This window comes from Photinus pyralis, unplaced genomic scaffold, assembly GCF_008802855.1.
Source record: "Photinus pyralis isolate 1611_PpyrPB1 unplaced genomic scaffold, Ppyr1.3 Ppyr1.4_LG8, whole genome shotgun sequence".
Classification (NCBI taxonomy): Eukaryota; Metazoa; Arthropoda; class Insecta; order Coleoptera; family Lampyridae; genus Photinus; species Photinus pyralis.
In genome coordinates, this window is record NW_022170819.1 from 10,104,728 (window position 1) to 10,120,155 (window position 15,428).

The following is a 15,428-nucleotide window of genomic DNA, read 5'->3' on the forward strand; positions in this document are numbered from 1 at the left end:
GGGGGGGCAAACCTTCCCCAAAACGTTCACCCTTAAGCGCTAACGTTAAATGGCCTCTTTCTAAAAATGGTGATATGACTACTAAATAAAGCACTAAATTTTTGGGTGAGGATGTGGAATCTGGGTCCAATGCCATACCCCTCAGCGATTCCACCCCAGTACACGAAAATGTTATCACCCCCAGGAGAAAATAAGCTTGAAGAGAGAGGACGCTAGAGAAATAACTGTACTCCGACCATGGTCTCCTAATATTTTCAAGGTTCTTACGATACAGAGTATTACAGATGATATACTCTCCTGATACAATTTTATCTCCTGAAATTATAAGGACCCATATCTCACACATCCAGTAACAATTTGTTTTTACATGAGAATATAGCACTCCTTCAATTCTGTTCTGCGCTCCTTATACATTTTCCTCCAGAAAAGTGCACTTAAAGGAGAAATAACTTGTCCGATTTCGTGCTCTGTTCAGTTCAAAAATAACAAAACATCACACAAGCATCAGGAGTTTAGAAGTGGAGTAAGAAGAAAGTTTTCCAGATATTTCATGTCGAAAATCTTTTAGATTGTATCAGAACATGGAAAAGCAAGCATAAAGTGGGTAAACTATCAACTGGTTATTATGGATGGCTTTTATGGGGTCTTTAAGAGGATAGGCTGCTAAAGCTTTAAGTTTGAGAGTCTCAAGGATCAACAATAACCTCAAAGAGGAGAATTTGAGTATCTCCAAGTTGTCCAAGTCACACACGCTTGTAAAGAGTTAACTTGTAATAGGAGAACAGAATCTCAATGACTCGAAAAATCTCTTAGAAGCTTTTGAGGTTTTTGGAAATTGTTTAAGACTTTTAACAAAGGTTCTTACAAAATTTTAAACCCGATTAGGTTTTTAAAAGCTCTCTTGGAAAATTTATAGGCACTCAAAGTACTCAAAAACCCTCAAAGTTTCTTTGGGGTCTCATGAAAGCTCTTGATAACAAAAAGGATTTAATGAGTCGAAAATCTTTAAACGTGTCTATTGTAGAATAGAATGTCCCAAGCCCATGAGTGCACTTAGACGCTCTTTAAGTACGTCAAGGACCTTAAGGGCCCTTGAAAATTCATATATTAGTTAATCTTAAATGCTTCTAAGGGGCTCAGAGGAGGAAGCTTTTGTAGAGAAAACTTTTGGTGACTAATAAAGGACCGGTCCTCTTGAAAGGTTCCAAAAGCTGTCTTTAAAGAGTTTTGAAGGCTTTATAAGGTTAAGTGCTAAAGATTTTGAAATTGTCGGTCTGTCTGTACCGTAAGCACCTTTACAGATTGTATCTTCCAGACAAAGAACCATGGTTTGATCCTAACTCCCTGCATCTTGAGAAATGAATATCCTAAAACCCCAATGAATGTATCTAAATTGCGAAGAAACCAATAACTGAGCACTTGTTGTGCGTATATTTGGGGGCTCTGGATACATCCACTTGAAAGGCATCAGAAAGACGGGCGATGTTTAATAGAAACTATATTAAACGTTAAATTTCAAGTTATTTTTGATGTGGCTTTATTAGAAACTCGCTCTTTTTGCACGAGATAAGTCAGTGATTCAATTTACTGACAACCTTCATCCTCTTTCACATTATCATCCCCTGTAAATACCTCATTGTACGCGACGTTTTGTATTAAAGCTTTCCATTGTGAAAATTTCCATTCTATTACACTCACGTAATATGTCTCGTTTCGAGCGGATCCATTCCGATACAATACAAATTATGCGTCCCACCCCCTTTGAGCACCTCTACGAGTGTAAATCTGTCGTTGGGACGAATTAGGGGTTAGATTAATCTCGTTGGAAGATAAATGTAATCTCATAAACGTTTTCCCCTCTTTCTCTATATTAATAAGCTAGAAGGAGATCTTCGTTAGGCGTTTGTTAATATGTAAAGGCCGCCTTTTACATCCGCAAAATTATGACAGATCCCGTTCCCTCGCGAATACTCTCCTGGTTACGGAAACGGAAAATAACCTGACCTACTTTTGCGGGCGTTTTCAACTTTTCGTCTATAAAAACGCACTTGAGTTTCGGAGATGGTATGAAAACTTTTTTATGTTTCTGTTTATTGTTCGATTTTTGAGTTTAAATCCGTTTTGGGGGCGCCCCACTTGTATTCTGGCGGGGAACGTCTGGAGGTGAAATTCGAAAATTGTCGAATACCCCAAAAATACGCAACCGCCCGGCTAGCAGTGTGACACCATTTGCGATGCGAATGCTGATTGGGATTAAAATTAATGCGCCATCATGATGTACATTCGGTTCCGGTTAACCTCTCCTGAGAATTTCACCCTTTGCCTGCTACATATTTAATGAAATTGCTTTCGAGCCAACTGACCACGTGTCCCTTACTTTATTACCATGATTTTGGTACTGGTTTTAATTCGCATTTTTTTACTACAAGAAAATTGCCTTACTTTGATAGTGCGTGATCATGCTCACAATGTGGTCAATTACGGCGGTGCTGCACATGTAGAGTGCAACTTAGATGTTACATGCCAATTGTGACCTGGCACTTTAAAACATTAAACCAAGGACTATCTCAATTAATGGATTAAATATCAGCGTTTCCTTCGTCGGTTTTTGTGTCTCCTGCACGCCTCATTCCAGCCTCCTTTGCATCTCCGTACGTAAACGGCACAAGTCATCTGTTTCAATGGCGTTTTCAACCGTGCTTGGTTAATTATATTATACGCGTTTTTACTGCATAAACCGAAACATTCGGGCGATGGCTCCACATCACCACCGGCATCCTACTCTCTGAATTCCACAAGTTTCTCCGTTTGCTAGAATTTAAACGTTTTCAAAATTTTTTATTAGTCTCAAGGTTTCCAAGAGACCATATCTATCGCAAATAGTCTCTAAGAGTCTTCTAGAAACTAACTCTTTGAAATTCCGTCCTCTTTCTAAGTGCCGAGAAAGCCTTTATGAGAATTTGAGAGATTTGAAGGGCAATAATCTACCTTTAAACGAAAGAATTTATGGTTCTTTAAAGATTCCAAAGAGACCTTAGTTGTCGCAAACAATTTCGAGGGGTTTCTAAGAAACTCCAAGGTTCTTTTATTAAAGCATTGTAGGAAACGGATTTTAAAGCCTTTGAGTGTCTCCAAGGGTCTCTGTAAGGATCATGTAGAGCCCGTCAGATCCTTTAGAAAAAATCCTTTAAGAGCCTTATGAAAGGTACTTGTCAATGAATGAGTTTCTCAAAGGGTTTTCAAATGTTTTCCAGAATCACACTTTAAAAACCTTTAACACACTAAAACAGGCTTTTGAGCCGTTAAGGATGTCCAAAAGTGACATCGTTCTTTAAAAGAGTAATCTTTTAAAGGTACTCAAAGATGGCGGATGGAGCGAGACAGGCAGACAGACAGAGGGTCTAAAATGGCGTCCAACAAAATGGCGGATTTAGTAACTAATGAAATGGCGGCCGACCCAAGATGGCGGATTTAATGACTAATAAAATGGCGACCGATTCAAGATGGCGCTCCACAAAATGCCGGATTTAGTGATTAATAAAATGGCGACCAAACCAAGATGGCGGATTTAATGACTAATAAAATGGCGACTGATTCAAGATAGCGCCCCACAAAATGGCGGATTTAGTGACTAAAAACATCAAAAGATGTCAAGAGCTTTAGAAGGTTTTTAAGAGCCTTTAAGACAGAACATTAGCGCCGTTCGTTAACCTTGCGAAACTATGGGATTCACAAAAATCCCCAAAGGGACTTTTAAAACCTTTAATAGACATTTAACCTTCAAGGGGCTTACCCTGACATCCTGACTCTTTCAGAACTGACTGACATAAAAGGTCTTCTAGAAGCACTTATACTCTCTGCGATGCCCTCCTCTTTCCCAGTGCCGAGATTTTAGGACCTGTTAAGAATATTTGTGAGATTCTAAGAACCTTAAAGACCTTTCATGGTTCCTTTAGAGTTTCACGGGCCTCTTAACTAGCGGCTCAAAACTGGGTCTCTCTTGTATGATTGCAGTGATATCAATGAAGCCTACCAACGATTTTACAACACTTTCAAACAACTATTCGATGAATATTTTTCCATCAAGAAACACTGCCGCCGTACCGACACAACCTCGTGGATAAACAGGGAAGTAAGAATATCTAGTGCTAGATTAAAAGATCTACACAAGTTATTTAAACCCTACCCAGAACTACATGCCTCATATAATATGGCGAAAAAGAGACACGTCACTCTAGTCAGAGAAACCAGAAAATCATACTACCAACGAAAAACTTTTGAAAGTCATAACCCCACAAAAACGTGCTGGAATGTGATTTCAGAATTCAGACGAAAAGACAGCGGTCGGGCAGATATTACCATTCACATCGAGGGATCCATATGCTATGACCCTCTAAGAACTGCCAATTATCTTAATAGGGAACTAGTACCCCAATCTTGGAACTGTTTGAAATTATGGATTCTACAGGCCACATTCTATAAGAAAATTTTTTTTCCGGGTCGATCTGAGACAATTTTTTTTTCGGGGCTCAAAAAAGGCAGTGTATAACCTTCCTTTTTTACCAAAAATCGACTGCACCAAAATTTCTCGGGAAAACATTTTTTCTTATTAATTTTGGTGCGTAGAATCCAAAACAATTCGTACTTTTTCGATCAGACTTCTCAATCAAAAGTTATAGACTATAGAAACCAATTTCGAAAGAAAATTCAAAGGGCTGTAACTTTTGAACTAGTAGCCCAATCTTGGAACTGTTTGAAATTATGGATTCTACAGGCCACATTCTATAAGAAAAATTTTTTTCCCGGTCGATCTGAGACAATTTTTTTTTCGGGGCTCAAAAAAAGGCAGTGTATAACCTTCCTTTTTTACCAAAAATCGACTACATCAAAATTTCTCGGGAAAACACTTTTTCTTATTAATTTGGGTGCGTAGAATCCAAATCAATTCGTACTTTTTCGATCAGACTTCTCAATCAAAAGTTATAGATTAGAAACCAATTTCGAAAGAAACTTCAAAGGGCTGTAACTTTTGAACTAGTAGCACAATCTTGGAACTGTTTGAAATTATGGATTCTACAGGCCACATTCTATAAGAAAATTTTTTTCCGGGTCGATCTGAGACATTTTTTTTTAGGGGCTCAAAAAAAGGCAGTGTATAACCTTCCTTTTTTACCAAAAATCGACTACACCAAAATTTCTCGGGAAAACACTTTTTCTTCTTAATTTGGGTGCGTAGAATCCAAATCAATTCGTACTTTTTCGATCAGACTTCTCAATCAAAAGTTATAGACTAGAAACCAATTTCGAAAAAAAATTCAAAGGGCTGTAACTTTTGAACTAGTAACCCAATCTTGGAACTGTTTGAAATTATGGATTCTACAGGCCACATTCTATAAGAAAATTTTTTTTCCGGGTCGATCTGAGACAATTTTTGTTTCGGGCCTCAAAAAAAGGCATAGCATAACCTTCCTTTTTTGTCAAAAATCGACTGCACCAAAATTTCTCGGGAAAACACTTTTTCCTATTAATTTTGGTGCGTAGAATCCAAAACAATTCGTACTTTTTCGATCAGACTTCTCAATCAAAAGTTACGGACTAGAAACCAATTTCGAAAGAAAATTCAAAGGGCTGTAACTTTTGAACTAGTAGCCCAATCTTGGAACTGTTTGAAATTATGGATTTTACAGGCCACATTCTATAAGAAAATTTTTTTTCCGGGTCGATCTGAGACAATTTTTTTTTCGGGCCTCAAAAAACGGCAGTGTATTACTGAGACAATTTTTTTTTCGGGTCCTCTGAAAACGGGTCGAGTTTTTTTTTCGGGGCTCAAAAAAAGGCAGTGTATAACCTTCCTTTTTTACCAAAAATCGACTGCACCAACATTTCTCGGGAAAACACTTTTTCTTATTATGTTTCTGTCACATTTTGTATCGGGAGAATTCAATGTGCGACGTCCGCGTCGGCCTCCTTTTTCACTTTTATTCTCCTGATGCACCTACAATCCGATTAGAGAGCAGGAAATTTCACCTCACCAAAATTTTCAAGATATCAGGAGCCCAGAATCATAGATTTCTCTGTTGTAATTGTTGCCGAGAAGTAGAATTGTGGAAGGATTTATTGATTCAAATCAATTCTAGATTTGGAATTTGTATTTGTTTAACATAAAGAAATATCCACATGTACCGCTTAATGGTAAACGTGAACAAAAATATGTCTGGGATATGTGCGGTAACAACGTGTACATTTTCGATTTTTTTAGATAAAAAGCTAGTGGACAGTAATTTAAGTCAGTCTGAGTGTCACAGAGAGCACGAACCTTGAATTAATCTTCGTTTTAGTAGGATTTAAGCTTGCTTCAAATGATTTGACTTCAGGTGGACACAAGGTACAAGTTCAAATCTTATTTTATTCTTCGTACTAAAATTTTTAAATATTCCATTGCAACTGTGATATTCTATAAATTTTTTTTCTTAAAATGAATGTGATGCGTTTAGAAAGGGCACTACGCAGCTTGATTTAAAAAAAAATCAAAAATTGAACATTTATGTTAACTTTACGGCTTTAACTTGACTTCACTTTCATTTTATCACAACCTTGTCCCAGTTTAAATCATCTTAACAAAAATGGAAGCTCATAAATAGAAAAAAATGCTCCATAAACTCGATCATAAACCTTGCAAAGTGACAATAAATACAAAGCGAGAGGGCGATAAGATTAAAACTTGCGTCTTTCATTTTTCCCTCGTCGCCAGCCGCACGACGACTCAGCGGCCAGTTGTGCACATAAAAAAACTAATTAAGGTGTATCGATTAGGGCCCCTCTTATGCTCTCTTTTCGGATACGCGTGACGGTTTGAGTAGATTAAGTTCTTATTTGGTGTATTTACAAGGGACGGACGTGCTCTTAGTTACGTTTATTAGATTTAGGTATAATCCCGGGCGGCTTTGGTCGAGGGAAATTTTAAGCCCAACATTTGTCTTGCGCACCCCCTTAGAAAATCGCCGATGTCTTTGACGCTACGTGATGTCGCTTTTAGGGATCGCTACAACGTGCTAATTTCGTATTCACTTTAGGATTAAACTAACACTACAGCTACTCACTGCCACCTTCGGTCCGAAAATTGGAAAACTCCAACTCACCTAAAACAAAGACAAAAATTAGAGATAGGAAAGTTGTGTGTTAGGGGAATGCGATGTGAACGAGATTATTTAAACAGGAGGGGTGTAAATGGGCCATTCAGTTTACTCTCCGCTGAACAGTTTCGTTGCGTAGCGGCCATAAAATGAGATTGAATAGTTTATCTCTCGTACCTTGCCGTGTAATACTCGAAGAACGCGATGAGTACTTCTAGAGACCTCGAAAAAGCGGCCCACATCGTGCATCATGGTTCACCTCATGAGCCGAAACCGCCAAACATGTATTCGAGCACTCGCGTTTTATTCGTCAGTTAAAGCCGATCGCTCGCCCTTTACGGCCATAATCGCATTTGAGGTTAGCTTTTTAGACGCCTGTCGACGCGAGCTCGCATTAAATTAACAAAGGCGATGCGGGCTGAATGCAATAATCGTCAGATAAAAGATTCATTTGCTGCACGTAATTGACGTACCTACATCCCGCTCTGCAAACTTGACAGTTCTGACGTGAATTGTAGGAGGGAGCACTTGTAGATACGGGTTACAAGCGGCGGCGATGGAGAGAGAGAGCGTTTTTGTTAGTTAAATTAGACTTGCAGAACATTTAATTATAAAGTCATTGTTGCGAACTTCCATTTCAGTGGATTGAAATAATAATCACACATTCACAATGGTGGCTCTGTTCTATTGAGAAAAATATTCACTCAATCGTCTCGACTGGGAGGGAAAAAAACAGATTAGAGATTTGCTTACTTTTTATGGAGCCCTTTTTTACGGGTCACGACGAAAGGCTAGCATTAACGAAATATGCAGAGAGTTAGTTCGTTTCATTGGAATTTGTATCTTGGTGTTGTTTTTCTTTTTAGAAATTTTGTAAATGTGTTGTTTTTGTTTAATTTTTATATCTTGTAATTTACTCAATTTTGATAAGGTGTTAGAAGTAAGACACATCTGGTCGTTTGCGATAAGAACATTTATTATTAGGTGATAACGTGATGATAACGAAGACGCAGGTGTTTCAAAGAATTGCGCGTTTCATTTTGGGGACGTTTCGTCTTTGATTGGCGAATTATTTAAAAATCCACCGTTAGAACAGCCATCGAACATTTGCCATTTTATTTATCAAGCCAGCGTTTGTGTGTGAGTGTGAGTTAAGTGCGCCCTGTATCGCAAATCTGGTACGACCGAATTATTTGTATTATTTATCATGAAACAAAATACTAAGCAATTTGAACAATTTTTATTTTAATTGTCGACCGTCTGCGTAAGGAGTAATATGTTCAAACAAGCTTTGTAAGCTTTTCTTTCCCAAAATTTGTCTAAGGCTTAATCAAAAGTTGTGTAATAAATTCTTTGGAATTCTCGGACGTGGATCGACGCCACCCAGTCTCTCCAATTGTGAAATTTTAAGTCAATATTACAATGGTCATTTAGCAGATGGTGGACGTGTACGAGGGGTGTTTGGGTTATTGGGTCGTTGGACCGTTGAGACTCTGAGACCTTGATCCATGGATAACTTGAATCATATGGGCCTTAAGATCTTGGTACTTTGTGGCACTGAGACGTTGAGATTTGTTACGCTAATCATGACATATCGCTTTTTACCATTCATCCAATCCTGCAGAACATACGATTTTTTCTTGTTCGCCTCGTATATACTAAAAAACGTGTTACTCAACTTCCCTGAACCTTTAAGAATGATATAAATCTTCGAGCCTTAAATCCCTTGAGCCTTCGGGTCGCCACGTTTTGGAGACCGTACGCATATGAACCGTTGGGTTTTCGCGCCTTTGCACCTTTGAGCTTCAGATCTTTGGACCTTTGGCACCTCGAACTTTGGACCTAGTTATCTTGGAATTGTTGACTTCTGAGCCTTTTATATTCAGACGCCATGAGCCTTGGAGGGTTTGAACCGTCGAGTGTTAAATACTTGGATGCTGGTTCTCCGGTTTTTGGACCTTTCAGACTTTGAGCATTTGGGTCTTATAATGTTTGACATATCGGAATTTCGAGACCATTAGACAAGAAGACCAGAAGAGACGCAGACGAGGAGAAAGCAAAAAGACCAGAAGTCGAGGAAGTGAAGAGACACGAATACCAACGAGAAGACGGTGACACAAGGAGGCGAGGATGCATGTAAATGGGGAGAAGGGATTTTATGAAACCAAAGGACCGGAAAATGAGAAAACAGGGAGACGAGGAATCAAAAAGTTGAGAAGGCGAAAGAATGAAGAATCGAGGGAAAAAGAAGACGAGTAGGAAACGGGGAGGAGACTGAGGGAGAAGACAAAACGAAGACAACGAAAAGATAAATACTAAAAGAGGAGTCGATGACCTTAGGAGACGAGGAAACGAGGAGAAGCAAGCGACAAAATGAAGGGACTACAAGAAAACGGGGATACGGCGATAAAACCAGAGGACGAAAAGACGAGAAGGCGAGAAAACTATAAAACAAGAATACGGAGAAACGAGGAGACTAGGAGGAGACGATAAAGAGACATCATGGAACCAAATAAATGACTACACGAGATTTTATGAGGCGATAGGCCGAGAGGTGAAGACGCGGAGAGTTACGAAGTCGAGGGGATCAGGATACGAGAAGGGGAAGAAGAAAAGCGAAGAAAAAAACAGAAAACGATGGAACCAGGACGCAAGGAGAAGAGGGGGACTGGCTCGCGGACTCGAAAGCGCAACAAGGCGAGGGGATAAAGGAACGAGAAGACAACAAAGTAGACGATTAGACGCAGAAAAGATGTCAAGAAAGAAGAATAAGATGAAAGGACGAGAAGATGAAAACAAAAATTCAAGAAAGAGAGGAGATGTGAAAATGAGGAAACGAGGAGACAAAAAACAGCGTGGAAAGAAAATCGAAGAGACGCAGAAGGGATGAGGGAAGGAAAAGACGAAGATGGTACTAGGAGACGAAAAAAATAGAGACGAAGAGGCGAGGATCCTATGAGTAAGAAAACCAGGATACGAGAAGACTAAAAGGCGAGGAGCACGGGATTCGAGACAACCATTACCAGAGAACTGTGGGACGAAAGGAAGAGGAGGTTTAGAGGTTGCAGAAACGAGGAGACATACAAGCAATGAAACAACAAAATGAGGAGATGACGATACTAGGAGTTTAGAAGACGAGGAGAAAATGAGGAGACGAAAAGGCGAGCGAGCGTGAGATGGAGGGAGAAGACAACGGGAAGAAAAATACGTTGAGGGCCTTATGAGACGAGGAAACGAGAAGAAGTAAAGGATAAGACGTGAGGACGAGTAAAAGCGACGGGCTATAAGAAAGCGGGGCGCAAGGAGACGAAAGAAGGCGATAAAACCAGAGGACGAGAAGACGGGAAGGTGGGAACAAACAAGAAGACGTGAAAATGAAGAGACAAACAAGCGCGGAAAGAAAACCGAGCAGGCGTAGAAGGGGTGACGGAAGGAAAAGAAGAACCGGGGACCAGGAGACGAAAAAAAGTAGAGACGAAGAGGCGAGAATCCTATGAGACAAGAAAACAAGGCCACGCGAAGGAGCGAAGTGGAGAAGAGGACGAGGAGCATAGGAAGCGAGACCACCAAAGCCAGATGACGATGAGACGAAGAGACTATGAGGACATTAGGAGTCTAGGAGACCAAAAGGCGAGAAGACGTGATAACGAGGTGATAAAGAAAATAAACGAAGAAAAACGTAGCGAAGAGCCTATAGGACAAAAAAAGGACGAGGAGTGGCGAAGGGAACACAAAAAAGAGACAAAGAACGAGGAGACAAAATAATGAGGGAACGAGAACGAAACGGAACCAAGGGTCGAGGAGACGAAAAAGAGGAAATAAGAAGGCGAGAAGAGTAGACGAAAAAATGATGAAGATACAAGGAGATTAAGAAGCAAAAAGAGAGCACAAAGAGGCCATGAGACGAAGGAATGTCGAGGTGAAATAACAGGTAAAAGGGAGTACGAGAGACAAAAAGACAACGACGCCAGAAGGAGAGGGGAGGAAACGAGAAGACGATGAGCAAAAGAGGAGATGGGAAAGCGAGGAGACAAGAGGACGCCATTTTGAGATTTGACATTACGTCTTTTTTTCTCTTTACAATGTTGTATCACGAATAGTGGTTCAGTATCACATTTTCCCTAAAAATACAACTCATTTTTTATAGTGCCCTGAAAAAACAACGTTTTTTTTGTTGTGAACGAAAGATTTGACAGTTTGATCTTACTAGAGATAACTGTAAGTAATTTGAAGATTTCGTATTTTAAGTTTTATTGTGTTTATTCGAATCTAAACTACGACCCAGATAGGATTTTCACATGAGATTTTTCTATGTATGTCCAAGGTTTATTTCAGGCGTTTCGGCCATCTTGGATCTCCAACTTCTTGCCTCCGTGGAATACTCTGTTTTTTCAATGGATCTGATTCAATGGTCAGTTTAAATGCACCCCCGCCGATAAATCGATTCCTGTAAATTGAGGTCTAAATACTTCATAGCATTTTGGAACTTCACGACATCCAGGCGCCATCTTGTAGAAAGTTATATCCGATCAGATTATGTCAATTCATGTTTTCAACCGAAATTAATTAACCAAACTTTACACTATGCATTTTTGTCTATTTTTCGTATTCCTTCAAATTTACTTTGTGATCGAGTACTCATTTTCCTTTGCTTATCTTATTTCATTTCTAACTGGAGATCTTCATTTGAGAGATTTATTTAACGTAAATTTATTAGAAATTACAGTACTACTATTCTAGTTTATTTCCAAGTTTAATCTGTGTTTTCAGGTATATAGGATCATCGTCTCTTTCGTAGAGCTCTATATTATATGCTGTTAACTTCTTTTTTTTCTTAATTTGATTTTGGGCCCTACGCCGAAAACGCTGAGCACCTTTTTTGCATGTAACAAATTTGCCGTTTGACGTTTAATTAGAAATGCTTAACAACGAGGTGCGCTGTTAAACGATGGTCATAACTAATCGAGTATGCATAAAATCAATTGTCCTCATTATTTACTAATCCAATCAATCATTTTGTTGTCCATGTTGTTTTCGAACGTCACAAAAACAAACAAACAAATAATACGCGTCCTTATGAACCCAATCAGGCAATTAGTTATTTGATAATTACTTAAGCATCAAAAAAGACCCTTCAAATGCAGATTTCGGTTACGCCAAGGGTCGATTAATGAATGTACAAATTAAACAATTAATTTAATAGTTAATCTCAAGCATCGAAACACGACGAGTCAACCATCGCGGGAACGTCGATTATTCACATTAATTTATTGATCAGCAAATTTATTAATTCATAAAGCAAACCATGAATAGGCCATTTAATCGGCTAATTAAAAGTTCATCAATTATCTCAACCATGTCGAACTTGATTGGTCAATTTATAAAGGATGGAATTTGTCACCTTTTACATTACGAGCAAACATCTCGTTTGTTTAGCTCGAAACAGTGACGAAGATTAGAGCGAGCCGTAAAAATACGTTTTGTTAACGTAATTTAATGTTTTTTATTGTATCTGGTTTGTATGATAAATTTAGAACGGGTAGCTAAGAGAACATGTTTACGTGCGAGTTTAAAGTTTTATCTGGTCAGGCGTTGATAAAAATTGATTATCGGACAAGAATTAATTGATTTTTCCACAAACAATGCCACGTGCGAGATAAGCGATGCAGGTGTTTTGTCAGTTCTGGCGACGGAAAGGAATGTTGAGTGTTGTCGGGTTAATAACGATGTTGAATTGGATACGTGATGATCTATAGGTCGGATTCACATCGTGTTGTTCATTCATCACATTATTTCATCATTTCAAAAAGTAAAAGTTAATTTGATATTGTTCTATCGTCTTCTCGTTTTTTCCCTTATCTTTTTTCCTCTTTCATTTCCTCGGATCCTCGTATCCTGATCCCCTCGTCTTCTGGACTCCTCGTGTCTTCACCGCTCTCCTTACTCAATATCTCGTATAATCATTTACTAGGTTTCTTGCTTTATGTGTCTTCATTGTTTCTTGCTTGTGTCCTTCTCGTTTCTTCGTCTCCTTGTCTCTCCGTATCTTCGTCTTATAGTTTTCCCGCCTCCTCGTCTTCTCGTCCTTTGTTTTTATGTCCGTCTTGTGATCTCATCTTCTAGCCTCCCATATCTTATAGTCCGTCGATCCTACTCGTCCTCACGCCTTTTTGTATTTTTCTTCCCATTGTCTTCAGTTTACTTTGTCCCTTCATCTCACGTCTGCTCGCCTTTTCGTCTCCTCATTTTCTTGCCTCTTCGTGTCCTAGACTCCTAGTATCGTCATCTTCTCATCTTGTTCTGTCTCTGCTTGTAGGTCTCCTCGTTTCTGCGTCCTCCTCGTCCTTTCGTCCCATAGTTATCTGGTTATGGTTGTCTCGAATTCTATGCTCCTCATCTTTTAGCCTTCTCGTGTCCAGGTTTTCTTGCTCGTAGGATCCCCGCCTCTTCGTCTCCACTTTTTTCGTCTACTAGTATTCTCTTCGTCTTTTCCTTCCATCATCCCTTCTGCGCCTCTTCGATTTTCTTTCCACGCTTTTTTGTCTCCTCGTTTCCTCATATCCTCCACATCTCCTCGCCTTCTTGAATTATTATTTATTTCTGCGTCTAATCGTCTCCTTTGTTGTCTCCTCGTTTCTTTATCCTCCTGCCTTCTCGCTTTCGAGTCCCCTTTTTCTCCTCGCGCCCTGCTTCACCGTCTTCGTTTTCTCGTTGTCTGTTTTTTTCGTCGCTCTTCTTCCTCCCCTTCTCGTATCTTGATCCCCTCGTCTTCGTGACTCCTCGTTTCTTCATCTCTCGCCCTATTGTCTCATAGCCATAGATCAAGGTCTCAGAGGCTCAACGGGCAACCGAGGGGTATATACAGAGTGAGTAGGAAACACTTTTTCTTATATACAGGGTAATAAAAACCCAAAGTTTCGAATGTCTCAAAGGACAACAGGGTTTAAAATCTCAAAAATCTCAGATTTTCAAAGGCCCAATGACCTTATAGTGAACCCAAATACCCAAAGGCTTTGAAATTCAGATGCTCAAATCTCAGGACTCAAACTTATCAGCTCAGAGACGTAAAGTTTCATAGAGTCAATGTCTCAGGAGGCTAGAGGCCCATAGACTAAGTACTCAAAAATTCAAAAACTCTAAGATTCGAGGGTCAGAAGGCTCAAAGTTTCAAAAATCGAAATCTCGAACGCTCAATCACGGTTTAGAGTTCGAATATTCAAAAAATTGCGAATTCTAAAGCTCAGTGTCTCAGAGGCTTAGAGACTCAAATATTCAGTAAGATTCGGACTCCCGACGGTAGAGGGCGCAAGGATCCAAACATCCAATGACCCCAATAGTTCAGCGACTCAGAGGTACTGAGGCGTAGTTTCTTCAAGGACTTCTAAGACTCTAAAGCTCAAAGACCCAAAGGTGACTTAAAAAGTCTCAAAGGTTCGAGAGCTAAGAAGTTTATATACAGCGTGAATAGGAAACACAAAGACTTTTTCGTCGCTCTTCTTCCTTCCCTTCTCGTATCCTGATCCCCTCGTCTTCGTGACTCCTCGTGTCTTCACCTCTCGCCCTATTTTGTCATAGAATCTCGTATAATCATTTTCTTGGTTCCTTGTTTGATGTCTCTTCTCGTTTCTTCGTCTTCTTGTCTCTTCGAATTCTTGTCTTATAATTTTCTCTCCTCCTCGTCTTCTCTTCCTCTGGTTTTATCGCCTTCTTCTCATTTCGTATGCTTGCGTCCCTGTTTTCTTGTAGGCCGTCGCTTCTCCTCGAACTTTCTTCTCGTTCCCTCGTCACATAAGGCCTTCGACTCGTTTCTTCTTTTTTGTTTTTTTCCTCCCTCCATCTCCTCTGCGTCTCCTACCCCTCGTTTCTTCATATTTTCGCTTTTTTGACTTTACTTTCTCGTCAATTTTCCGGGTCGTCAGGAGGCTTGGAGAGAGTCCCATAGACTAAGTACTCAAAAACGCTAAGATTCGAGGGTCAGAAGGCTCAAAGTTTCAAAAATCGAAATCTCGAACGCTCAATGACGGTTTAGAGTTCGAATATTCAAAAAATTGCGAATTCTAAAGCTCAGTGTCTCAGAGGCTTAGAGACTCAAATATTCAGTAAGATTCGGACTCCCGACGGTAGAGGGCGCAAGGATCCAAACACCCAAAGACCCCAATAGTTCAGCGAGTCAGAGGTACTGAGGCGTAGTTTCTTCAAGGACTTCTAAGACTCTAAAGCTCAAAGACCCAAAGGTGACTTAAAAAGTCTCAAAGGTTCGAGAGCTAAGAAGTTTATATACAGCGTGAATAGGAA

General features: G+C 39.6%; 1 protein-coding gene across 1 annotated transcript in view; it reads right to left on the bottom strand.

Annotated features, from left to right (window-relative positions):
- Positions 1-13,252, bottom strand: part of LOC116178376 — a 33,989-nt gene extending 20,737 nt beyond the window's left edge. Inside the window, exon 1 of the mRNA XM_031497858.1 lies at positions 7,311-13,252. Coding sequence (XP_031353718.1) covers positions 7,311-7,375 — 65 coding nt within the window. The 5' untranslated portion in view covers positions 7,376-13,252. The remainder of the gene's footprint in view (positions 1-7,310) is intronic.
- Positions 13,253-15,428: the final 2,176 nt, after the last annotated feature.